General features: G+C 53.8%; 3 protein-coding genes across 23 annotated transcripts in view; 2 read left to right on the forward strand and 1 right to left on the reverse strand.

Moving 5' to 3' along the window:
- The window catches only part of PHKG2 (phosphorylase kinase catalytic subunit gamma 2), a 9733-nt gene extending 2826 nt beyond the window's left edge, over nt 1-6907 (forward strand). For 3 of the 6 annotated variants that reach the window (XM_024353443.3, XM_024353442.3, XM_054669311.2), the window contains 8 exons: nt 152-327; nt 595-649; nt 2744-2809; nt 2906-3069; nt 5724-5814; nt 5897-6062; nt 6132-6257; nt 6346-6907. In XM_024353443.3, coding sequence (XP_024209211.1) covers nt 152-327; nt 595-649; nt 2744-2809; nt 2906-3069; nt 5724-5814; nt 5897-6062; nt 6132-6257; nt 6346-6639 — 1138 coding nt within the window. In that variant the 3' untranslated portion in view covers nt 6640-6907. The remainder of the gene's footprint in view (nt 1-151; nt 328-594; nt 650-2743; nt 2810-2905; nt 3070-5723; nt 5815-5896; nt 6063-6131; nt 6258-6345) is intronic. The other 3 variants (XM_024353445.3, XM_024353444.3, XM_054669312.2) reach the window with 1 other exon arrangement.
- Nucleotides 6908-6964: 57 nt separating this feature from the next.
- Nucleotides 6965-11772, reverse strand: CFAP119 (cilia and flagella associated protein 119). Of its 12 annotated transcripts, none has more exon segments than NM_001246401.1 (9): nt 6965-7196; nt 8548-8637; nt 8714-8783; nt 8878-8994; nt 9190-9260; nt 9822-9991; nt 10144-10209; nt 10739-10770; nt 11089-11772. In NM_001246401.1, coding segments are annotated over 9 exon segments (1002 nt in total). In that variant the 5' UTR covers nt 11296-11772; the 3' UTR covers nt 6965-7017.
- Nucleotides 11101-24774, forward strand: RNF40 (ring finger protein 40). 5 transcript variants are annotated; one of them, XM_016929710.3, is made up of 20 exons: nt 11101-11896; nt 12011-12213; nt 12654-12821; nt 12954-13095; nt 13715-13921; nt 14474-14595; nt 14717-14863; nt 14961-15035; nt 15698-15817; nt 15914-16093; nt 16276-16411; nt 17453-17574; nt 17662-18089; nt 18178-18295; nt 18397-18546; nt 18745-18957; nt 19034-19159; nt 21417-21557; nt 21673-21774; nt 23531-24774. In XM_016929710.3, exons 2-20 carry the CDS (start codon nt 12082-12084, stop codon nt 23705-23707), a joined length of 3006 nt encoding a protein of 1001 aa, XP_016785199.1. In that variant the 5' UTR covers nt 11101-11896; nt 12011-12081; the 3' UTR covers nt 23708-24774. The 5 variants fall into 5 exon arrangements, with proteins under 5 accessions (XP_016785199.1, XP_016785201.1, XP_016785202.1 ...); XM_016929712.4 differs by having other exon boundaries at nt 11167-11896; nt 23408-24774; XM_016929713.4 differs by having other exon boundaries at nt 11167-11896; nt 23907-24774.

Genomic DNA, 24774 nt, shown 5'->3' on the forward strand with positions numbered 1-24774 from the left:
TGAAGCCAGGGTGAACTCCTAAGCTTGTTGCCCTGTGATCCAGATGGGTCTTCAGAGTCTGGCACAGCGGGCATGAGGATGCTGAGGCCCCAGCCTGTGCGGAAATGTGAGCACAGAGGCCCTGACTTGTGCTATTTTCCGGCTCTTGCAGAGGAGTGAGCTCTGTGGTCCGCCGTTGTGTTCATCGAGCTACTGGCCACGAGTTTGCGGTGAAGATTATGGAAGTGACAGCTGAGCGGCTGAGTCCTGAGCAGCTGGAGGAGGTGCGGGAAGCCACACGGCGAGAGACACACATCCTTCGCCAGGTCGCCGGCCACCCCCACATCAGTGAGGCTGTCTTCCTTGCTCCTGTTAGCAGACGACCCCCCACCTCCTGCTGGCCCTGCCCATAGCCCACTTCCGCCAACATTGCCTCCACACCTCTCCTCCCTTCATTCCACTAAAGAGTGGCCATCCGTTGGGCGCCCACTGCCTCCTCTGGTTCTCCTTTCTTCCCAGTAACAGCCCGCTGCTGTCCCAGGGTGGCCAAGCCCCGTTAATGTGCATCCGCTCCTTTCCATCTCTGTCTCTCTGCCTCTCTTCCTCTCTCCCTAGTCACCCTCATCGATTCGTATGAGTCTTCTAGCTTCATGTTCCTGGTGTTTGACCTGTGAGTATCTCCCTGCCACCATCTGAGAAGCCTCCTCCCCACCTCCATGTATGGCCCAGCATTTGTGGTACAGTGGGCTGGACCCATCCTGCTCACACCTTCCTGTTCCAGCTGGGGCTCTCTATCACCTGGGCCTGCCTGCTAGCGCATGGCTCTGGCCTTCTCCCTCTGTGCCATGATTGAGGCAAATTCTTTAATAGTGACTAGCGGCTGGGCGCAGTGGCTCACGCCTGTAATCCCAGCACTTTGGGAGGCCGAGGCGGGCGGATCATGAGGTCAGGAGATGGAGACCATCCTGGCTAACACGGTGAAACCCCATCTCTACCCCATCTCTACTAAAAATACAAAAAATCAGCCGGGCGTGGTGGTGGACGCCTGTAGTCCCAGCTACTCGGGAGGCTGAGGCAGGAGAATGGCATGAACCCGGGAGGTGGAGCTTGCAGTGAGCCCAGATTGCGCCACTGCACTCCAGCGTGGACGACAGAGTGAGACTCCATCTCAAAAAATAAAGTAATAGTGACCAGCCAGACGTGGTAGCTCATGCCTGTAATCCCAGCATTTTGGGAGGCTGAGGCAGGTGGATCACCTGAGGTTAGTAGTTCAAGACCAGCCTGGACAACATGGCGAAACCCCATCTCTACTAAACATACAAAAATTAGCTGGGTGTGGTGGTGCACGCCTGTAAGCCCATCTACTCGGGAGGCTGAGGCAGGAGAATCACTTGAACCCGAGAAGTGGAGGCTGCAGTGAGCCGAGATCATGCCATTGCGATTCTCCTGCCTCAGCCTCCTGAGTAGCTGGGACTACAGATGCCTGCCACCACACCCGGTTAATTTTTGTATTTTTTTAGTAGAGATGGGGTTTCACCATGTTAGCCAGGATGGTCTCGATCTCCTGACCTCATGATCCGCCCGCCTTGGCCTCCCAAAGTGCTGGGATTACAGGCGTGAGCCACTGCGCCCAGCCTGAACAGATTGCGGCCAGGTACAGTGGCTCACGCCTGTAATTCCAGCACTTTGGGAGGCCAAGACGGGCGGATCATGAGGTCAAGAGATCGAGACCATCCTGGCCAACATGATGAAACCCCGTCTCTACTAAAATACAAAAAATTGGCCAGGCATGGTGGTCGGTGCCTGTAATCCCAGCTAATCGGGAGGCAGGAGAATTGCTTGAACCCGGGAGGTGGAGGTTGCAGTGAGCTGAGTTCGTGCCATTGCACTCCAGCCTGGGTGACAGAGTGAGACTCTATCTGCAAAAAAAAAGAGAGTGTTCAGCAGTGGACTGACCACTTAGAAAATAGATCCTCGCTCACCAGCCTCTCGCGCTGCTTAACACGCTAACTATTCTGGTGTCTGTCTCTGCCCATCAGTTCTTTTTCTGGTCAGAATCTGAATGTCCGATGCAATTGGTATAATGCAAACCAACTGCAAAGGTATTTTGAAAGAGAATGATTTGAATTCCAAAGATTTAAAAGAGGCCCTTGGAAAAAATTCATGAAGGCTTCGATATATTTACAGAAATGGCCCTCTGCAAAAGTCAGAGGGGACGTAAGGATGTCTATTATGCCATCCTGCAGCCATGCAGAGTGCCTACACTCCCCAAAACAGCACCTGATAATGTTACTTTGAGGACTGATGCAGAGTGCAAATATAACCTCAATTTTGAAAGTATTATTTTTAATTGACACATAATTATAAGCTCAGCTTTTAAAGACGAAACTTCAAAATAAGGTCCTATTCAACCTTTGTGCCACAAAAAACTGAAATTTTGGTCCATTTTCTTTATAGATTCACTTTGAGAGGCCTTTTTCAGGCATAGTTACTCTCAACAAGAACCTCCTATAAATTACATTGTCACAAGAAGTCTCTCATTTTTGCCATAATTGCCCCATCATGGCATAATGCAGGTATTTCAGCTGCCAACACACCAGGCCAAACTGCCTTGTTGGAGTGCTGTGTTTCTAGACCCTTTGGTTTGTCTGCAGAGGAATCTATCTTTAGTGGCCTCTTCCACAATATTTTGTATGAGCACTGGTCTGTTTTCTCAGCCCCCACTGTGGGATGCAGCTGCCTCCTATGCCCCTCCTTCCCTTAGGATGCGGAAGGGAGAGCTGTTTGACTATCTCACAGAGAAGGTGGCCCTCTCTGAAAAGGAAACCAGGTAAGGGTTGAGCCTGAAGCCCCAGGGGTGAGCAGGGGGTGGGACAGGGCAGGGAGGAGCCAAGGAGGAGACTGCACCCGCCTCCCCTTCCCCCAGGTCCATCATGCGGTCTCTGCTGGAAGCAGTGAGCTTTCTCCATGCCAACAACATTGTGCATCGAGATCTGAAGCCCGAGAATATTCTCCTAGATGACAATATGCAGATCCGACTTTCAGATTTCGGGTTCTCCTGCCACTTGGAACCTGGCGAGAAGCTTCGAGGTGAGGGGATCTAGTGCCCTAATAGGCTTGGGAGGGGAGACCCAGGCCTGATGAGATTGGTTGGCTGGGTCTGAGTACCAAGTCCCTGGTGCCAAGAAAAAGGGAGAAGTCATTGGGCACTTGCCAAGTATCCTGTGGGTGCAAAGCCTATGTTTACCTCAGAGTGGGCATCCTGACCTGGGAGGATGGAGACAGACAAGCAGGCAGACAGTGGTGCACAGTGGGCAGAGGGCCAGGCCAGGGGAGCCCGGAGGAAGGAACGCCAATTCAGCCTGAGCCCCATAGAGGAGGTAAAAAAGGGAGCCACATGTTCAGCCACGTTTGGGGTCTGGAGTGCAGGACCACAAGAGCCTGATGTGATGTGTCCAGACTGCACTTCCCACCTGGGCCCTGGGCCTCAGGTTCACCTGATGTGAATACAGTTGTTGTGACAGGAATGTTTCTACTGCAAATGGGAAACTTCAAATAAAATTCACCTGTGGGATTCTTCAGAGCCTTTAGTCTGCCACTGACTCTCTCTCTCAATGGCTTTGTACTAGACTTATGAAAAGCTACCGTTTACTGGGCATTCACCTGTGAGGCAGGCACCAGTCTTTTTTTTTCTTTTTTTTTTTTGAGACAGAGTCTCACTCTGTCACCCAGGCTGGGATGCAGTGGCATGATCTTCACTCACCGCAATCTCCACCTCCTGGGTTCAAGCTATTCTTCTGCCTCAGCCTCCCAAGTAGTTGGGATTACAGGTGCCCACCACTATACCTGGCTCATTTTTGTATTTTTAGTAGAGATGGAATTTCACAATGTTGGCCAGGCTGGTCTTGAACTCCTGACCTCAAGTGATCCTCCTGTCCCAGCCTCCAAAAGTGCTGGGATTACAGGCGTGAGCACTGTGCCTGGTCGGCACCAGTCTTTATATGGCTTATTCCCCTAAATCCTCTTCACAGCCCTGTGTGACAGACAGTATTTGTGTCTCTTTTTTTATAGATAGGCTCAAAGAGGTGAGATGACTGCTCTAGGGTCATAATGCTAGGATTTGAACTTGGACAGTCTGACTCCAGAGTTCATACTCTTAACCTGTGGATCTACATGTCTGGTGGATGTTGTACTTTAAAACCCTTTGGCTTCCACATGTACTTTTCCCCTTTCTGGAATCATCTTTGCCTCTGCCCACTGCATCCTCTCCTTGGCTTGGGTAATTCAGGCTTCTGCCACTGCATCCTCTCCTTGGCTTGGGTAATTCAGGCTTCACTTTAAACCTCCAGGGCAGCTTAGGTCCCCTTGCTTTCTGTTCTCCCATCTTCTTCATTCACAACACGTCTTACTATATTGTTATTTCTCACTTGCCTTCAGGTAGACAGTGAGCTCGGTAAGGGCTCATCTCATTTGCCACTTAGCAAATCAATGCAACTTGGCATTCAATAAATACTTGGTGTAGGAATGAATTTCCCAACAAAGTCAGTTTCAATTCGGGGCTGTTAAAATCTCCTGGAAGTGTGCCATGGAACAAGGTTCAGAAAGTACTGGAAGAATTGGTGCCCGAGTGGTAGAACAAACTAAAAATACAGACTTGAGCCAAGCGTGGTGGCACGCATCTGTCACCCCAGCTACTCGGGAGGCTGAAGGAGGAGGCTCACTTGAGCCTAGGAGCCCAAGGCTACAATGAGCTGTGATAGTGCCACCACACTGCAGCCTGTGTGACATAGTGACCCTGTCTCTAAAAATAAATAAATATAAAAATACAGACTTGGATAAAGTTTTGGAGGGCTCTGGACTTTAGAACTGTAGATTTGATCATGTGTCATGATGTGGAATCAGGGAAGGGTTTTAAACAAAGGACTTACCCATTATGTGCTTTAAGAAATCTCATAGCTCGCCGGGCGCGGTAGCTCACGCCTGTAATCCCAGCACTTTGGGAGCCCGAGGTGGGCGGATCACAGGTCAGGAGTTCAAGACCAGCCTGGCCAACACGGTGAAAGCCTGTCTCTACTAAAGATTCAAAAAATTAGCCAGGCGTGGTGGCACGTGCCTGTAATCCCAGCTACTCGGGAGACTGAGGCAGGAGAATCGCTTGAACCCAGGAGGCGGAGGTTACATTGAGCCGAGATCATGCCATTGTACACCAGACTAGGCGACAGGGCAAGACTCCATCTCCAAAAAAAAAAGAAAAGAAATTCCTTATCTCCGCTTCTTCCCCTTGGGTTGAGTGATAGTTGGAGATTATAGGAGGAGGAAGAGGTTTGGGCAGATAGGAATGCAGCAAAATTTTTTTTGCATATGTATTATGATGTATGTAAAAATACATAATCTTTCCATATGCATTATGATATATATAAAACTAAGGTAACAAGTTGTGAGGAGTGGGTAGGTTGGCTTGGATAGTGGGTAGGTAGGGTTGGAGGAGGCAAATGATATGGTGGAACAAGGACCTTGAAATCAATCCAAAACCCAGGTTTTCCTAGGAAGGCCACCAGGAGCCATGGTGAGCCAACTGTTGAGCAGGGATAGTGCCTCAGCAGGAGACTTGGCAGAAGGCAGACAGAAGGAAGATGGGAACACTGGTAGTCCTGGCAGCGTTGAGGAGGCTCCAGCAGAGATCCAGTGCTAAGGGCCCTAGAGGGGCTGGTGGCATCCCCTCAATTTTGGTCCTCTCTCCCCAGAGTTGTGTGGGACCCCAGGGTATCTAGCGCCAGAGATCCTTAAATGCTCCATGGATGAAACCCACCCAGGCTATGGCAAGGAGGTCGACCTGTGAGTTCCTGGTCTCCCCCTCCCTCCCGTGCTTGCTGTCCTTTGCTGGGTCTGCCCGTCACCCAGTCCCGCCTGACTCCAGTCTCTTTCCCAGCTGGGCCTGTGGGGTGATCTTGTTTACACTCCTGGCTGGCTCGCCACCCTTCTGGCACCGGCGGCAGATCCTGATGTTACGCATGATCATGGAGGGCCAGTACCAGTTCAGTTCCCCCGAGTGGGATGACCGTTCCAGCACTGTCAAAGACCTGGTGAGCTGGGGCTGAGAGGACAGTAGGGGAGGCCCAAGAGCTGCCCCTCATGCTCTGGGTCTCTCCTAGATCTCCAGGCTGCTGCAGGTGGATCCTGAGGCACGCCTGACAGCTGAGCAGGCCCTACAGCACCCCTTCTTTGAGCGTTGTGAAGGCAGCCAACCCTGGAACCTCACCCCCCGCCAGCGGTTCCGGGTAAGCCTGAGTGTATCAGGGTCTGGGCCCGTTCCTCTGTCCCATGATCTTTCCCCTGCACTAGAGCTCACCTTGCCCCCCTTCCCAGGTGGCAGTGTGGACGGTGCTGGCTGCTGGACGAGTGGCCCTAAGCACCCATCGTGTACGGCCACTGACCAAGAATGCACTGTTGAGGGACCCTTATGCGCTGCGGTCAGTGCGGCGCCTCATCGACAACTGTGCCTTCCGGCTCTACGGGCACTGGGTAAAGAAAGGGGAGCAGCAGAACCGGGCGGCTCTCTTTCAGCACCGGCCCCCTGGGCCTTTTCCCATCATGGGCCCTGAAGAGGAGGGAGACTCTGCTGCTATAACTGAGGATGAGGCCGTGCTTGTGCTGGGCTAGGACCTCAACCCCAGGGATTCCCAGGAAGCAGAACTCTCCAGAAGAAGGGTTTTGATCATTCCAGCTCCTCTGGGCTCTGGCCTCTGGCCTCAGGCCCACCACTGATCCTGCTACCCTCTTGAAGACCAGCCCGGTACCTCTCTCCCCACTGGCCAGGACTCTGAGATCAGAGCTGGGGTGGAAGGGAGCCATTCTGAACGCCACGCCTGGCCCGGTCAGTGCTGCATGCACTGCATATGAAATAAAATCTGCTACACGCCAGGGAGAACAGGTGTCCTGTGTCTGTCTGGCTTGGGCAGGAAAGCCCAGAAGGTGCTCAGCAGGGTGCAGGGATGGTGCCATTCTGGCCCAGACCTTTATTGGGGAAAATGTTGGGGGTCACTTGGTCTTGCTCTTGCCTTTACCCGGAGGTAGCTGGAAGGGCTGCTCTAGTGCAGTCAACTTGCTGCTGAGCCTTTCCTCGCTGGCCTTGAGCCGCTCCTCCACCAGCCCCTGGAGCTGCTCCAGCTCTTTGTTCACTTGGGTCTTGATGTAGGCTCGGAGGACATGGACGTGGCCTGCAGGGGCAGGGAAGAAGGGGCAGGGTGAGGAGAGATGCTGTCTGGCAATGGGGGGATGGTCCCTAGTTGGGCAAACACAGTCCCCAAATTTCCCCTGGTGGGGATATAGAGGTAGCCATGTTGTTTCCCTTTAGGAAATGTTAGCAAGCCCTTGTGTGAGAGGTAGTTGGGTAGGGTGGCTATGCTGGACTTTGCAGCTTCAAATTCTGATCCCTACTCAGTAGCTGTGTGACCTTAGGTTATTTAACCTATCTGTGCCTCAGTTTCCTTGTATGAAATGTGGATAGTGATACCTAGCACATAGGATTGAGGGAGGATTAAATGAGTTAATTTATGTAAAATGCTTAGAGCAGGGCATGCACTGCACACCTATTGCCAAGTATGTGCTGGCTGTTACTGTCATTGGCTTTCTCTTTTTTTTTTTTTTGAGATGGAGTCTTGCTTTGTCCCCCAGGCTGGAGTGCAGTGGCAGCGATCTCAGCTCACTGCAAGCTCTGCCTCCCAGGTTCATGCCATTCTCCTGCCTCAGCCTCCCAGTAGCTGGGACTACAGGCACCCGCCACCACGCCCGGCTAACTTTTTGTATTTTTAGTAGAGACGGGGTTTCACAGTGTTAGCCAGGATGGACTCGATCTCCTGACCTCGTGATCCGCCTGCCTCAGCCTCCCAAAGTGCTGGGATTACAGTCGTGAGCCACTGCACCTGGCCTGTTCTTTGTTTTTTTTTAACTCTTAAGTTCTGGGATACAAGCAGAACATGCAGGTTTGCTACGTAGGTATACATGTGCCATGGTGGTTTGCTTCACCCATCAACCCATCATATAGGTTTTAAGCCACCGTCATTGGCTTTCTAATGATCATTTCTCTGGAGCCACTTCAGCTGTGCTTTTTGTTTGTTTGTTTGTTTGTTTTGAGACAGAGTCTTGCTCTGTTGCCCAGGCTGGAGTGCAGTGGCCAGATCTTGGCTCACTGCAGTCTCCACCTCCTGGGTTCATGCAGTTCTCCTGCCTCAGCCTCCCGAGTAGCTGGGACTACAAGCGCGCACCACCATGCCTGGCTATTTTTTGTATTTTAGTAGATAGGGGGTTTCACGGTGTTGCCCAGGCTGGTCGCGAACTCCTGAGCTCAGGCAATCCGCCTGCCTCAGATTGTGCTGGGATTACAGGTGTGAGCCACCACGCCTGGCCTGCAGCTGTGCTTTTATCTGTCATCTTGGACTTCTGCATAAGGGATCATTTAGAGAAAGGACTCTGACTAAAAACAAAAAGTCTGAAGTCCTGATGTGATCCAAACCCTTCATTCTACACCTGCTCAGAGGGCAGGGCAGCCTGCCCTCTCCAGATCCTCACTTGGCTCTGGCTCTGGCGGGGCCACTGTCTCTAGTTCCTCTTTCTGCGGGGTAACTGCCTGCTCCTCCATCTCCTTGCTTTCTTCTTTCTCTGCAAACCAGAAGCAGGAAGAGACTGTGGCCCCACGCCTGGCCCAGCCCAGCCCTGCCCTGGCACTCTCCCTTACCCGTCTCACTCTCTGGCCACAGTTTGGGTGGCTGTAGCCCCATGTAAGTCAAAGACAGATCCAGCCGCACCTGGGAAGCAAGGCAGAGGGAGGCTGAAAGGAGTGCACCTGTGCTGAGGGGAGGGGCGGTTGAGGGTGGCTCCTCATGGTCCACCACCCCCTACCTGGGGTGTGAAGACGTATTTATAGAGCTTGAAGTGGCGGAAGTAAGTGTTGACCACGTAGTCTTCCAAGGCCAGCAGCTGTTGCTCTTTGAAGAGGTCGATGCTGAAAGGAGGCCGCTGTGGTGGTGACTCGGAATTAGAACCCTGACTACCTTCCGGAGCCCTGGCTTTGCCTCCAAAAGCCCAGCAACAGGAGCAAGGAGAGCCCACTGGGGTCTTCACAAGAAGATAAGGGTGATGAATGTGAGAGAGACTGAGTGAGACCTTGTCTGGGGATGGGTAAAGGTTCCAGAATGTTCCAGGGGAACTGACCCTGACTCCATGGCAAAAAAGGACACTGGTGAAGTAGCGGTAGCACTCCTCCACGTTGCCCAAGGGGGTTGCTGGTAGGGAAAGCAAGATGCAGCAGTGAGGCCCTCTCTGGTATCCATTCATTCACTTCACTCAACAGCTGTTTATGACCATGAGCTTCAGAAGCAGACAGATCTGGGTTTCAGCACTGGCTTGTTTCCTTAACTCATGTAACAAATATTGAATACCCACTATATGCCCACTGTATGCTGTTTTAGGCACTGAACAAGACAGACAAGGTCCTGCCCTTACGAAGCTTATATTCTAGGGGAATAAACCAAGAAATAGATCATTTCAGCTATTAAACATTCTGAAGCAAGAGCTATTAAACATTCTAAAGCAGGTGTTATTGTGCACTATGCATATATTTGCATATATTATTTCTCAGGACAGTCCTGTAAAATGTGTGCTGTATCCTTAATTTCTAGATAAGGAAGCAGTGGATTGGAAAGCTGATGGCTTGTGTATGATGATGCTACTAATAATGACATATTCCAGGCAGAAATCCCCTGCTTCTGCTTCCCATGGTCACTTGTGCCAGCCCCGGTTCCTCTTCTCCCTGAGGCTCAAACCTGGTAGCTGCCCCCTCTCACCAATACAAGCCTTGTGAAGATCCTGGAGCAGGGCACAAGCTGCTGACGTCTGCTCCAGTGAGAAGCCCTGCTGGCGGCAGAAAATGAGCGCGTGGCATAAGAGGTCCAGGGTGATGGCGTCCCGCAGGCTCTGCTCAGGACACCCTAGCTCCAGCAGCTCAGCCAGCACCCTTCGGAGGGAGAGAGGAGTGAGTGACAACTGGGCCTCCTTTCATCACCCTACACCCACCACATGCTTTGGAGTCAGCCATTCCTCATGTTTTCCCAACCTGACCCCTCAGCCTTTGCCAAGAGCTCTTCCCACGCCCCCCTCAGTCCCTACTCCCTCATCTCCTCAGCATTGGTGGTCTTCTCCAGCTGGTGCATGGAATGGACGTCCAGGTACTTCCTGTTATAGTAAAAGAAAAAGAGTATTGGTGGCCGTTACCTATCATGACAGGGCTGTGACAGCTAGTGCGTGAGACTGGGAGTTGGCCACCGGCGTGAAGCTGGGCTCTTTTGCCAGCTTGCTGTGTGACTATGCAAATCGTTAACTCTCTGGGCCTAAATGAACTCTTATGAGCCTCTCCATTTCTAAAGCCTAGGGTTAGGAATCTTGAATTCTTTTTTCTGCTCTGCCACTACCTTGTATGACCTTGGTCAAGTACTCCCTGTGGCCCTCAGTGTCCCCCTCTGTACAATACTCCTTAGCGGCCATGAGACTCCATTTACATTCTGTCTTTGGCTCTTTTTTTCTCACACTGCCTCCTCTTTGGACTGGAGAGGCTGGAAAGCCAACTTCCAGTCACCTGGAGTAATTGCATCTCCAGGCCTCAGTCTCATCTGTAAAATGGGGATGCCCTGGCCACAGACAGGACTGTTGGGGAGACAATAAAGAACGCAAATATTCAGTGTAATTTTTGTCTCTTCACACTCACCACATGCAGATCCGGGGCCGGGGCAGCGGCGGCTGCGGAAAGAAAGCGAATTGGGGAAGGCAGCTGCGGTGTCCTGGCCCGTAGCGAATCTCCAGCAGGCCGGAGAAGCCGCTGTAACTTGCCATCTCATCTCAAGGACTAAGAAGGAGAGGCGCGGGCGAGGGAGGGCTTCAGCAGGCCCTAGGTGCTCTACGCGAGCACAGTAACCACCGGGGTCACACACCCCTGCCTCTGCTCGCCCAAGCAGCCCGGGAGACGTCCCGAACGTTAGTAAGCATAATGACAGGTGGCGCCTGCGGGGGAGCCGGTTTATAAACATTCACGAGCAGACCAGACTGTCCCGCCCTCACCGGAAACAAGTTGGCTCCAGGGCCTTCATCCGCTTTCGTCGCCGCCGCCGCCGTCGTCCACTGAGTCCGCACACTCGCACGCGTCCGCGCGGCCGACCCATGCACTGAGCTGCGATCCTTCCCCGCTTCCCGCCGCAGCTCGGAGAGATGTTCAAGCTCCGACTGCACCCTCATTCCCAAAAAGTGGCTGGTCTTGCGGTTGAGCATCTCGCCGCTCTTCCGTGCCGCGGGGCGCCCCGGGCTCCCGCCGCCTAGGTTCCAGGACAGCCAGCGCTCGGTCGGCGGCTACCAAGGCCGGGCCCGTTCGCCTCGCTCCGGCCAATCTACGCGCGGAGAGGCGCGGCGGGGCGAATCCGTGGGGGCGTCTCCCTCCGTCTCAACGGCGACGGTTGCCACGGGGGCTTGTGAGGGAAGGAAGGCGGAAAGCGCAGGCTCACGCCAGTGGGTGCGAAGAGAACGCGCAGATACGTAAGAAGTTGCGAGTGCCCACCTGGGCGCCCTCTCTTCCAGGTTGCTAATACGAGGGCCGGCGCTGTCCTCCAGGCTGGGAAGTGGGAGCGCGGTGTCAGTTACTATGGGAACTGCCTCTTGGCCAATCACCGAGAGAAAGAGGAGGTGTTTGGGAAGAAGCCAGAGGACCCGAGTGGCGGGACCAAGCGTAACCAATAGAAGCAGAAGATAAAGGAGTTTCCTCACATCCGGGGCTGCCTTTGGCGCCTGCGCCCTGCGCACCGTTGGGGGGGGCCAGTGACGTCCAGTGACGTCCGGTGAAATCCAAGATGGCGGCGCTAGGCTGACCCTGCTGCTGGTGAGGGCTCTGGCGCCGGGGGGGACGGGATCCAGCAGGTGTGTGCAGGGTGGAGGGTGTTTGGGGCTGTGGAACACCAGCCGTTCCCACATCTCTGCTCTGTGTCTTCTGCAGGTGACGGAAGTACCGCCTCCTCCCGTCTGACGCCCCTCAGGGGACCCTGCGCCGCTCCAGCCGCCGCGGCCATGTCTGGGCCAGGCAACAAACGCGCCGCCGGCGACGGGGGCTCAGGGCCCCCGGAGAAGAAGCTGAGTCGTGAGGAGAAGACCACCACGACTCTTATCGAGCCCATTCGTCTTGGAGGCATCTCTTCCACGGTTCGTGGGCTCTTGCCTTAACCCTCAGGACTTCCCAGAGCCCTCCCTCTGTTCTCTGGCCAAACTGTGCGGAATCTTACACCCACTTCCCCAGGTTTAGCAAGGTCCGCGTTACAGGACCTTGAAAGAAAGGTCAGAAAGAAGCTCAGAACACGACGCCTGTCTTCCTTTTACAGATAGGAAAACAGGTTTCCAGGGGGCGTGTGACTTGTCAAAGACTAAGGATTTTCAAGGGGACAGGCAGAAACAACGTGAGCCTCCTCACAACAAAGACACTTTCGCTGTGTGTTGTCTGAGCCTCCTTAGATTCTGTTAGCGGTTAGTGTGGGAATACCTCCATCTCCCATGCATTGCAGATGCTCTGCTCCTCTCTCTCTCTCTGTGATTGGTTTGTGGGCCGTGCTTGACGCTCTCGTCGGCCCCTTTGTTTCCTTTGGTAGGAGGAGATGGACCTGAAGGTACTACAGTTCAAGAACAAGAAACTGGCAGAGCGGCTGGAACAACGGCAGGCTTGTGAAGATGAACTCCGAGAACGAATTGAGAAGTTGGAGAAGCGGCAGGCCACAGATGATGCCACACTCCTCATCGTCAATCGTTACTGGGCCCAGGTGGATACCTTCTGCTTTCAAAGAACAGGCCTTGATTCAGCTGCCAATCTCCAGATTCCCCTGCTAGGAAAGGAGTATCATGTTGGAAAGCACTAAGGGATTCATAACATTTTTGATGTTTTCTCGTTCCAGCTGGATGAAACTGTGGAAGCCCTTCTCCGATGCCATGAGAGCCAGGGGGAGCTGTCTTCAGCGCCTGAGGCACCTGGGACCCAGGAGGGGCCAACATGTGATGGGACTCCTCTCCCAGAGCCGGGGACATCAGAGCTGAGAGGTAGGACCAGAGTGCTGGGATCTGGGGAGCTTAAGTTCTGGGAGAAGTCCTGGGGAGGAGGGGACTTTGGTGTTGGGCCCCTGAATTGCCTATCTTACTACTTCTCACGAAATGGATTTCATGTTTGGGCAGTAAAGTGCAGTGCACAAAAACACAGGCTTTAGACTCTGACTAACTTGGTTTATAGAGCAATTCATGTTTTGACACCCATTTGTTTCAAAACAGTATTGTGGTTGAGTATTAACTATGTATTTGACACTTCCTAGAAATGAGTGTTGCACTTGCTATGAGGGAGGAAATTATAAACATAGTAAGCAGAAAGTACTGGGGCTCCTGAAACGGAATGATTGTGTGTGCGTGCATGTGTGTGTGATTCTAATTATATTGGTAAAGTACAGGAAGCTTCCCTGAGGATGTGATACACAACTCTGTAGCTTTGAGGAAATTACTTTACTTCCCTGAATTTCATTTGTCTCACTTTCAGGATGGAGATAATAGTGCACTATAGATTGTGTTAATTAAGTGAACCATGAGTATTGAAGGGCTCAGTCTGGGACTTGGTACAGAGTGGTAGTAACTGCTGCTCTTATCCTCATGAGGGTCTGTCCATTCCTTCCAGACCCCTTGCTGATGCAGCTGCGGCCCCCTCTCAGTGAGCCGGCCTTGGCTTTTGTGGTGGCACTGGGTGCCAGCAGCAGTGAGGAGGTGGAGCTGGAGCTGCAAGGCCGAATGGAGTTCTCCAAGGCAGCTGTGTCTCGTGTGGTAGAGGCCTCAGACCGCCTACAGCGCCGGGTGGAGGAACTCTGTCAGCGAGTGTACAGCCGAGGTGGGTTCTTTGTGCCCATACCGAAGGGGCGTCCATCCCCACCTGCATCTTGATGGCACCCCTTCCTGATTCCCCTAATGCCCGAGTCCAAGGGCGGCCAGAATTTCCCAAGGAATAAATCAGCCATGTTCTTGGAAGAGGTAGGTTAGGCTGTAGATGGGGGTTCCAACTTTGATTCCGGGATTGAATGCTAGAGAGATGGGTTGGAGGAGTTGTTGATGCCGGTAGAGGCTCCTGGCCAGAGGTCCCTCTGGAGCACTTGGTGTGGGTTGCGGATCCACAAGGCATAGCTTCAAGGGCTCAGGCCTTGTAGGTTGACAGGCTTCTCCCACCTTAGTTCTGCCACCCTCACCTGGACATGCTGGGAAAGTGGCTCCCCTCTCTGAGCTGGTTTCCTTCTCTGTGCAGTGGGGATAAAGACTCCTGGCTTTGTCATGAGAAATGGGCAAGACAGCTGGTGGATCACACTGGGTATATAGCAGACTCCAGAATGAGTTAGTTGTTTGCCCCATTGCCCTGAGCTGGGCTCTTACCTGGGCCCTGCCTTCCCAGGGGACAGTGAGCCCCTCAGTGAGGTGGCTCAGGCACGCACCCGAGAGCTGGGCCGTGAGAACCGGCGACTGCAGGACTTGGCCACTCAGCTGCAGGAGAAACACCACCGCATCTCATTGGAGGTGAGGAGTCGGGGGCTTTGGGGGTGTGATTAGAATCAGGCAGGATTTGGGTTAGATGGGCACTCAGGGACGTCAGGAACCAAGTCCCCCATCCAAGCATCTGCTCCCTCATTGTTCCCAGTACTCCGAGCTCCAGGATAAAGTGACATCGGCAGAGACCAAGGTGCTGGAGATGGAGACAACAGTGGAGGACTTGCAGTGGGACATCGAGAAGCTGCGGAAGCGAGAGCAAAAGCTCAATAAGCACCTGGCAGAGGCCTTAGAGCAGGTGGGGCAGGGGTGCTGGGGCAGGTGAGGCAAGGCTGGGCCCTTGGGCCTTAGCTCCTCCCCTCTACATCCATTGCCTGTCTGTTTTCTCTCCACAGCTTAACTCTGGCTACTATGTATCTGGGAGCTCCTCAGGCTTCCAGGGGGGCCAGATCACACTCAGCATGCAGAAGGTGAGCGGCGTTTTCCTCCCACCCCTTCTCACAGCCTCTTCTCTGTTGCACTCTTGAAATTCCCCTCAGGACAAAGGACAAACATCCATCTCCGAGGCCCTTCCTGGTCACTCCTGCTGCTCTTTTTTTCATGCATTCATATACTTGTTGAGTAGATTTTTGAACACTTAGTGCTAGGCACTAGGCATATTGGTGAGAACAAAATAGAGGTCAAAACTTTCATGGACCAGACAAGAAATAAATAAAAGAATATATCTTTAGGTTCTACTTGTGGTAACAGACAAGAAATCAGTAAAATAGCGTATCAGTGTGTTATGAGTACCACAAAGATAAAGCACAGAAGAGAGAGCTAAGAGTGAGTTGGAGTCAGTTGGCATCTGGTGGTCACTGTGCCCTTTTTCCCTTTATTAGCACTTTAGGCCTTCCTGGAATGCTTCCGTGACTCCTCATCAGTTAAGAGCCTTAGTTCCCAGCACCGACCATGCAGTATTGAATTTTCTCCCATTTTTCTGGGAGCCCTTAGGAAAGTACTTGGTTTGGGGTGTCAGAATCGATCATTGCCCTGCACGGGGTGCTTGGGGTGGAGTGTATGCTGGGGATGTAAGGGAGGCCTGCTGCCACGTCTGGCCCTGCCTCCCATGGCCCTGCCTCCCACTCCTTAGTTTGAGATGCTGAATGCAGAGTTAGAGGAAAACCAGGAACTGGCCAACAGCCGCATGGCAGAGCTGGAGAAACTGCAGGCCGAACTTCAGGGGGCTGTGCGGACCAATGAGCGCCTCAAGGTGGGCTGCCGTAGGGGCTGAGAGGGCCTGGGCCTGTAAGGGAGGGACTGAGCCCTGAATCCTGTTGCTGATCCCATTTGGGCATCCCTGCCCCAGGTGGCCCTGCGGAGCCTTCCTGAGGAGGTAGTGCGGGAGACGGGGGAGTACCGCATGCTGCAGGCCCAATTCTCACTGCTCTACAACGAGTCTCTGCAAGTGAAGACCCAGCTAGACGAGGCTCGGGGCCTGCTACTGGCCACAAAGAACTCCCACCTGCGACACATCGAGCACATGGAGGTATGGCCCTGGAACAGGCGTTAGGGCTGGGCTAAGGGCCAAACCGTTAGTGTTGACGTGTTTGTGCCTTCCGAGGCCCTGTGTGCCAGCCAGGGGTCCCTGGGGAATAGATTCTTCCTAAGATACTGAGTCCTGAGGTGGGACCGAGGGGCTGTGTGGGTCCTTAACACATCAACCCACAGAGCGACGAGCTGGGGCTGCAGAAGAAGCTACGCACAGAGGTCATTCAGCTGGAGGACACGCTGGCCCAGGTACGCAAGGAGTATGAGATGCTGCGCATCGAGTTTGAGCAGAATCTGGCGGCCAACGAGCAGGCGGGTATGTGGTGAGGATAGGGCGGAGGTGGGGCCTTATCTGGGAGTGCTGGGCCCTGGTGTGGGGCTGCTGCTTATCCAGATGCAAGAGGCTAAGGCCTTTTTTTTCACAGAGCCTCGGCTTCCTATGCAAAACAGGGCCTGCACTGCTTGGCTCCCAGGCACAGTGAGGGTCACGCCAGCTGGGGTGGCTGATGGAGCAGGCACATGCAGAGTCTGAGCTGTCAGCCCTGTCCTCATTCTTCTGGTCTGATGACGTCTCTGTCTCTCAGATACTTGTGTTACAAAGATTTATCAAATGCCACCTCTGAGCCAGGCTCTGTTCTAGGGTTTGGGGTTATGCCAGTGAACAAAACAGAATTCCTGCCATGTGGAGCAACATTCTGATAGAAGACAGACTAGAGGAAGACGAACTAGTAGAAGAAAAATGGAAAATGTGTTAGCTCTTGACAAATAGGGAAGTAAAGCAGAAAAGGAAGATAGGAAGTAAAGCAGAAAAGGAAGATAGGAAGTATCAGGAGAAAGGGTGATGCAATTTTGGATAGGAGGCCAGGGAAATGTACTGGGAAGGTGATATTTAAGAATCTAGAAGAAGTTGACTAACTTTTGTGAATGTTACAGTTACCTTCTCTATTAAAGGGAATTGGATGTATAAAAAAAAAAAAAGAAAAAACCTAGGCCAGGTGTGGTGATTCATGTCTGTAATCCCAGCACTTTCGGAGGCCAAGGTGGGAGGATCACTTGAGGCCAGGAATTTGAGACCAGCCAGGGCAACAAAGTGAGACACTGTTTCTATTTAAAAAAAAAAACAAAACCACATATTCTATGTTAGCAAAAATTGTATGAATAGGCAGTGTCAAGTTAATTTTGGGTGAGTTTCCTTGAAGTCAGCATTATTTACTTTGATGAGTTCATGCTCCGTTGAGGCCGCAATGTTCCCCTCCTGCACAGTGGGAGTGATGGCATAGCCTCTTACCCCACTGAGGGGTTGGAGTCCTAACCCAGGAACTGGTTCTGACACCTTTACTTGCTGATGCTCCTCCAGGGCCCATCAACCGTGAGATGCGCCACCTGATTAGTAGTCTTCAAAACCACAACCACCAGCTAAAAGGGGACGCCCAGCGATACAAGCGGAAGCTTCGAGAAGTACAAGCTGAGATTGGCAAGGTGAGAAGGGGCCTGCCTGGTAAAAGGTTTGGCTAGACTCCAGTGAACACCATCTGACTTCATCCCTCTTCCTCTCTGCCTTTGCAGCTCCGGGCCCAGGCCAGTGGCTCTGCCCACTCCACCCCTAACCTGGGCCACCCAGAGGATTCTGGCCTCAGTGCCCCAGCCCCAGGGAAAGAGGAGGGTGGGCCAGGCCCTGTCAGTACCCCCGACAACAGAAAGGAGATGGCTCCAGTGCCTGGCACCACCACTACTACCACTTCAGTGAAGAAGGAGGAGCTGGTCCCCTCTGAAGAGGACTTCCAGGGTGTAACCCCTGGGGCCCAGGGCCCTTCCTCCCGGGGCCGAGAACCTGAGGCCAGGCCCAAGCGGGAGCTTCGGGAACGGGAAGGTCCCGGCCTAGGACCTCCACCTGTAGCGTCCGCTCTCTCAAGGGCTGATCGGGAGAAGGCCAAGGTGGAAGAAGCCAAGCGGAAGGAATCAGAACTCCTCAAGGGTCTCCGAGCAGAGCTCAAGTGAGGCTCTGTTCCTGTCTCCTTCCTGACCCTGCCAGGTGGCCTCCAGTCCCACTCACTAAGACTTCCTCCTGTACCTTCTTGCCAGGAAGGCCCAGGAGAGCCAGAAGGAGATGAAACTGCTGCTGGATATGTACAAGTCAGCGCCCAAGGAGCAGCGGGATAAGGTGCAGCTCATGGCAGCGGAACGCAAGGCCAAGGCCGAGGTGAGGGCAGCTGGGGCTTGTGAGGCATTCAGAAAGGCAGAGCAGAGTCCTAGCTCAGCAGGAAGCAGTGTCAAGAGAGTTTCTTTTTCCCTGTGCTATAGGTTGATGAGCTGCGGAGCCGCATCCGGGAATTGGAGGAGAGGGATCGAAGGGAGAGCAAGAAGATCGCGGATGAGGATGCCCTGCGGCGCATTCGGCAGGCAGAGGAGCAGATAGAACACCTGCAGCGCAAGCTGGGTGCCACCAAGCAGGTGCGGCCCATGTGGTGCCCTCACGTCGGAGCGCAGGGAGCTCCCTTCATACCCTGTTTGGTGCCTCTAGTGCCTGCAGCACCTTGATGATCTGGGTCCCCTCTGTGGTTCTTTGCTTCGCTGCGTTTTCCCATGGTTCCCCCACAGCCATCCTGTCCACTTCCCACGTTCAATCTTGTCTCTGCCCACTTGCTGCAGGAGGAGGAGGCTCTGCTCTCAGAGATGGATGTGACAGGTCAGGCTTTTGAGGACATGCAGGAACAGAACGGGCGGCTGCTACAGCAGTTGCGGGAAAAGGATGATGCCAACTTTAAGCTAATGTCAGAGCGGATCAAGGCCAACCAGATTCACAAGCTGCTGCGGGAGGAGAAGGATGAGTTGGGCGAGCAGGTCCTTGGCCTCAAGTCCCAGGTATGGCCGCCGCCAGCTTGCAGGCTGGAGCTGGAGAGGTGGGGGTCATGGCCCTGAGTCCTCCTCTGGTCCTTAGGTGGATGCCCAGCTGCTGACTGTGCAGAAGCTGGAGGAGAAGGAGCGAGCCTTGCAGGGCAGCCTCGGGGGTGTGGAGAAGGAGCTGACGCTGCGCAGCCAAGCCCTGGAGCTCAACAAGCGGAAGGTGAGGCTGGGCCAGGGGGACACACAGCTTGGGCTGCTGGCTCACCTCCTCACCTTCCGGTTCTGCTCAGAGCACCCGATGCAATAGCCTGAGGTGAAGCCAGGCTGTCACAGAACAGCTCACACATATTGAACATTTACATGTGCCAGACCACATGCTGAGTACTTGACATGCTTGGTCACATTTCAGTCTCACTAATCCTATCAAGATGGTGTTTACGGGCGTGGTGGCTCACGTCTGTGATCCCAACACTTTGGGAAACAGAGGCGGGAGGTTTGCTTGAGGCCAGGAGTTGGAGACCAGCCTGGGCAACATAGTGAGACCCCATCTCTACAAAAAAATTTTAAAATTAGCTGGGTGTGCTGGTGCACGCCTGTAGTCCTAGCTTCTCGAGTGACAGGCTGACAGGTGAGAGGATCACTTGAACCCAGGAGGTTGAGGCTGCAGTGAGCTATGATCGCACCACTGCACTGCAGTCTGGGTGACAAGAGCGAGACTCTGTCCCTAGGGAAAAAAAACAAAAGATGGATTTTTTTTTTTTTTTTTTTTTGAGATGGAGTCTTGTTCTGTCGCCCGGGCTGGAGTGCAGTGGTGCGATCTCGGCTCACTGCAACCTCCATCTCCCAGGTTCAAGCAACTCTCCCACCTCAGCCTCTCAAGTAGCTGGGATTACAGGCGCGCACCACCACGCCCGGCTAATTTTTGTATTTTTTTTTAGTAGAGACAGGGTTTCGCCATGTTGACCAGGCTGGTATCGAACTCCTGACCTTGTGATCCACCCACATTGGCCTCCCAAAGTGCTGGGGTTACAGCGTGAGCCACTGCACCTGGCTGGATTTTGTTTTTAGCCTCATTTTATAAATAAGGAAACTGAGGCTCAGGGAGGTGGATTGTTCTGCTCAAGAGGGAGTGGCCCTAATATTTGGGTCCAAGCCTCCTTGACTCCAGGCTCTACCTTCTAACCACTCGCTGGTGAACTGTAAAGTGGGGATGATGTTCTTTGTCACATAGTTGTATTAAATAGAAGAAATGTCTAGCTTTGGCTAAAGGCTTAAGATTAACATTGATTTCCATTTCCTCTGAAGCTGTTTTCTTCTCCAGTTAGTTCATTCATTTAAGCAGTATGTTTGTGTTTTTTTTGTTGTTGTTTTTTTTAGACGGAGTCTAGCTCTGTTGCCCAGGCTGGAGTACAGTGGCTCGGTCTCAGTTCACTGCAACCTCTGCCTCCCAGGTTCAAGCGATTCTTCTGCCTTAGTGTCCCGAGTAGCTGGGACTACAGGAGCCTGCCACCTTGCCCAGCTAATTTTTGTATTTTTAGTAGAGACGGGGTTTCACTGTGTTTGCCAGGCTGGTCTCAAACTCCTGACATCGTGATTTGCCCGCCTTGGCCTCCCAAAGTGTTGGGATTACAAGTGTGAGCCACCGCGCCTGGCCCATTTAAGCAGCATATTTTACATCCCTGCTATGTACTAGGCCTTGCGCTGATTGCTGTGGAGACATTGGGAACAAGAAGGTCCCTGCCTTCCAGTCAAAGCTGGAACTTCAGGTCTTGGCAGGCAGAGCAGGCCAGTAATCCCCCAAATAAAATAGTGCATGTCACAGTAAGCCTTGGGCAGGAATCTGAGGTGCTGTCAAAGAAAAATAGGGGAGCCTTTTAGGAGGTGACACTTGAGCTGAGGCCCAGGGGAGCTGCACGTGTGGTGGGGAAGTTGAGGGGAGCAGAGAGGAGAGCCTTGTGAAAGCTCAAAAACCAGACAGCAGGCCAGGCGCGGTGGCTCACGACTGTAATCCCAGCACTTTGGGAGGCCGAGGCGGGCAGATCACGAGGTCAGGAGATCTAGACCATCCTGGCTAACACGGTGAAACCCCATCTCTACTAAAAATACAAAAAATTAGCTGGGTGTGGTGGTGGGCGCCTATAGCCCCAGCTACTCGGGAGGCTGAGACAGGAGAATGGTGTGAACCCAGGAGTCGGAGGTTGCAGTGAGCTGAGATCGTGTCACTGGACTCCAGCCTGGGGGACAGAGTAAGACTCCGTCTCAAAAAAACAAACAAAAAACAAACCCCAAAAAACAGCATCACACGGGAGGAACTGGAGAGGTTGAACAGGAGGGGAGGGCTTAGGGCTCAGGAGGCAGGAGCAGCTCCAGGGCAGGTGTCACTGGGGCACTAGACACAAGCATTGGTGGGCCGTGACTCCACATGCCTGAGTCACCAGGCTCAGACCAGTGCCTCCTTCCTGTTCCACCCTACTCAGGCTGTAGAAGCCGCCCAGCTGGCCGAGGACCTGAAGGTGCAGCTGGAGCACGTGCAGACTCGGCTGCGGGAGATCCAGCCCTGCCTGGCAGAGAGCCGGGCTGCTCGTGAGAAAGAGAGCTTCAACCTCAAGAGGGCTCAGGTGTGTGCAGGGGTGAGGGGCCAGGCCAGGGTGGTCCACGGTCACGGACCTATCCTGGGGGCAAGCGGCTCAAGGTTGAGGACCCTTGCCCTTAGCCAGGCCTCTCCTGCCCCAGGAGGACATCTCACGGCTGCGGCGCAAGCTGGAAAAGCAGAGGAAGGTGGAGGTCTACGCAGATGCCGACGAAATCCTCCAGGAGGAGATCAAGGAGTACAAGGTGGGGCTGTGGGCCAAGTTGTGCCCTATCCACCTGGGAATTGTAGATGCAGGATTGCTGAGACTGTAGTGGAGAGTCTGGGGACCCTGGAAGTAATGTAGGGCAGCAGAAAGTGGGCAGCACAGTGGTCACAGAGTCAAATGCTGTTTGCTGTACATGTACTGTGAGCCAGGCACAGTGCTTGGCTGGGTGTGGGTTGGGAGGCTAGGAACTGGCCCTGGTCTCTGACTTCTTGAAACTGACAGTCAGTTAGGGGAGGAGGCAGCCAAGTAATTCTCTCATCCCAGAATGTGTAATGTGATGGCAGAGGCCAGAGGGGCTGAGGGGACTCAGGGGAGGCCCTTCCCCTGGCCCTGGGGTCAGCAGGCTTCCTGGAGTGAATGTCACCACAGCAGACCTGAAGAATAGGCCAGACGTGGCTGTGAGGAACGGGAGTGAGTAGCTTTAGGCAAAGGGAACAGCAGATGTGGACGCTTGAGCGGAGGGGTTGCTGGGACAGCACCGGAGGTTGTAATCAGAGGAGCCGATGTGGAGAGGTTGGGCGGTGTCACCTCCTGAAGAGTGCGGTACACCAGGTTGAGACCTCAAAGGGTTTTAAACAGGAGAGTGATGTGGTTAGATTTGTTGTTGGTTTTGGGCTGGAAGAGGTAGACTGGAGGCAGGGAAATTGTTATGGTATTGCAGTCACTGAGGCAGAAACCAGAGTAGATGGGTTCAGGAGACATTTCAGAGGCAGAATTGCTTGGACTCGGGGGTGGATCGAATGCATGGAGTGAGGGAAAGGGAACACTTGGAGGACTCCTGGTTTCCTGGTTTGAGAAACTAGGTGGATAGCTAGTACCATTTAGGGGGTTAGGAGGCCTGCGGGGGAGCAGGTTCTATGGGATGGTGTCAAAGGATGCTGAGAAGGTGCCTGTGGGACCCCTTTGGGAGGCTGGGAAGGTGCTCAAGGCAAAAGGGCTGGGCTGGAGAACAGGCTTGGGGAATGTCAGTAGAGGCAGAGGTGGAAGCCACATATGACTTGGTCATCCCTTGGAAGCAGTTGAGCCTTGAAGGGCAGAGGCAGCTGGAGGCAGCCATGGGGTAGAGGCAGGCTTGGGAGCCTGTTCAGTGCTGGTGTGTAGGGTCCTGGGAGACAGGAGTGATGGCAGGGAGGCTGCTGAGGCGGCAGGCTGGGCTGGGATTTTAGCAGGCTGGAGGAGCACTGTTGGGGGATGCTGAGTTGAGTCAATCCATGTCTGGAGTTGGAGGTGAGACCCTCCTGGTGGCGGAAGAGAGGTCTCAGGCTAAAAAGGGACCCACGGCAGGGTCTCTGGCCAGTGCCGAGGCTGGGCCCAGTTGAGGGTAGAGAGAACAGATTTCTAGTTGCATTGCCATTCCAGCTGTGACTGAGCAAGTGCAGGTGAAGAGGTAGACAAGATTGGGATTTCACCAGAGAAGGCCAGTGGGGCAGGAGATGAAGCCCCAAGGCAGAGTCCAGGCTGGGCCTGTGGGTCCTTGTCCTTTTGAGGGGACACATGATAGCCATCACTGCCCAGTGATGAATCCGGACTCTGCTGATTTCTAGTGTTGAGACCTTGGCGCCTCTGCACCTCAGTTTGCTCATTCATAGAGTGCTCGTCCTTACCTCCAGGGTTATGGGAGGATGAGGTGCAGTCTCCAGTGTGGTGGGCTTGGCCTGGACTCCTCCTGCTGTCAGCTTGGGGTCTGGGCACTGTCAGAGTTGTTCCCAAGCTGATGCCTTTGCCTGGCCCAGGCGCGGTTGACCTGCCCCTGCTGTAACACCCGCAAGAAGGATGCAGTCCTTACCAAGTGCTTCCACGTTTTCTGCTTCGAGTGCGTGCGGGGCCGCTATGAGGCCCGCCAGAGGAAGTGCCCCAAGTGCAACGCGGCCTTTGGTGCCCACGACTTCCATCGTATCTACATCAGCTGAACCTGAAACTCAGGGGACTCTGGAACACCATGGACCCTGGGGGCTGTGCCCCCATCTCCTCCCCACCCCAGGCCTAGTGGCCCCACCCTCCATTCCGGACCCCATGGGCCCAGCCCCTGCCCATCTAGTTGGTTTGGGGACCCTGGTGCATGCTAGTGGGCATGGGATCAGCCAAGCTTCGTTCCATCTTTTCCTAAAGGTCAGAGCTGCAGCCTAGGGGGCACTGCCCTACAGAAAAGGTCTGCCTGAGAGGCCTGAGGAGCCCAGAGCACTCGACTGAGCTTCCCGGAAACTGGCCCTAACCTGTCTGTCTCCGTGGATGCATCCTAACCCTAAGGAAAATTCCCCAGGCTGTGATCTACCCTAGAGAAGGCTCGCTCCCTGCCTACTGGCTCACAAAGGAGGACCAGTGGGCCATGTCCTTGTTCCTTGTTTGAGACTGGGCTGCAGGCCCCAGGAAGACTTTCCTTCACCCACCATCCCCCTAACCTCGGCAGGGCTTCTGTCCTGTGGAGTTCCCTGGACACCTTGGTCTGGCTCTTGTGCCAAGGGCTGAAGGAGGTACCCTCTTGGCAGATGGGGGCATCACTTGCTTCCTTTGGGAAGCTCTAAGGTTGCTGCAGTCACCTTCCTCATCTTGCAGGTGCTGAACCAACATCATCAGTTTCTATTCTAATCAGGCCCCTTCCCAATCTCCATTTCTCTGCGAAGCCCATTTACCCCCACCTCATGCGTCCCAAGGCTCTACTGGGTCCCTGGACCTAACCCTGCTTTCATCCTGGTGGCCTTAACTACAGTGGAGGTGGAACTTCCCAGGAGGGGAAGGGACAGACCAACCCCAGCCGCTGGGCCAACTTCCAATCATTCCAGCTAGAAGAGCTTCCCCCTGACACCCTGTGACTGAGCCTGTGTCCTGTCTGCCTGCCCAGCCATGCTCCATCGGCTGTGAGGGCAGTGCCCGGAGAGGCCAGAGGGTTGGAGCTGCAGGGACCCGTTTGGACCCACAGCCTCTGTTCTAGAGATGCTTGTATAGGCTGTTAATTGTGATGAATAAACGTTCAACCCTC

The sequence above is a fragment of the Pan troglodytes genome, chromosome 18 (genome assembly GCF_028858775.2).
Source record: "Pan troglodytes isolate AG18354 chromosome 18, NHGRI_mPanTro3-v2.0_pri, whole genome shotgun sequence".
NCBI lineage: Eukaryota > Metazoa > Chordata > Mammalia > Primates > Hominidae > Pan > Pan troglodytes.

What these genes read in the sequence shown, in the direction of transcription:
- CFAP119 (XM_009430638.2), bottom strand. Translation starts at nt 11,295, where the DNA reads ATGCTCAACCGCAAGACCAGCCACTTTTTGGGAATGAGGGTGCAGTCG. An exon ending in AATGCTGAGGAGATGAGGGA is followed by an intron (nt 9,992 to 10,143) that starts GTAGGGACTGAG and finishes CTCCCTCCGAAG; the next exon opens with GGTGCTGGCTGAGCTGCTGG. An exon ending in CCCGCCAGAGCCAGAGCCAA is followed by an intron (nt 7,197 to 8,547) that starts GTGAGGATCTGG and finishes CTGCCCCTGCAG; the next exon opens with GCCACGTCCATGTCCTCCGA.
- RNF40 (XM_016929710.3), top strand. Translation starts at nt 12,082, where the DNA reads ATGTCTGGGCCAGGCAACAAACGCGCCGCCGGCGACGGGGGCTCAGGG. An exon ending in TCAATCGTTACTGGGCCCAG is followed by an intron (nt 12,822 to 12,953) that starts GTGGATACCTTC and finishes TTCTCGTTCCAG; the next exon opens with CTGGATGAAACTGTGGAAGC. An exon ending in GGTCTCCGAGCAGAGCTCAA is followed by an intron (nt 18,090 to 18,177) that starts GTGAGGCTCTGT and finishes CCTTCTTGCCAG; the next exon opens with GAAGGCCCAGGAGAGCCAGA.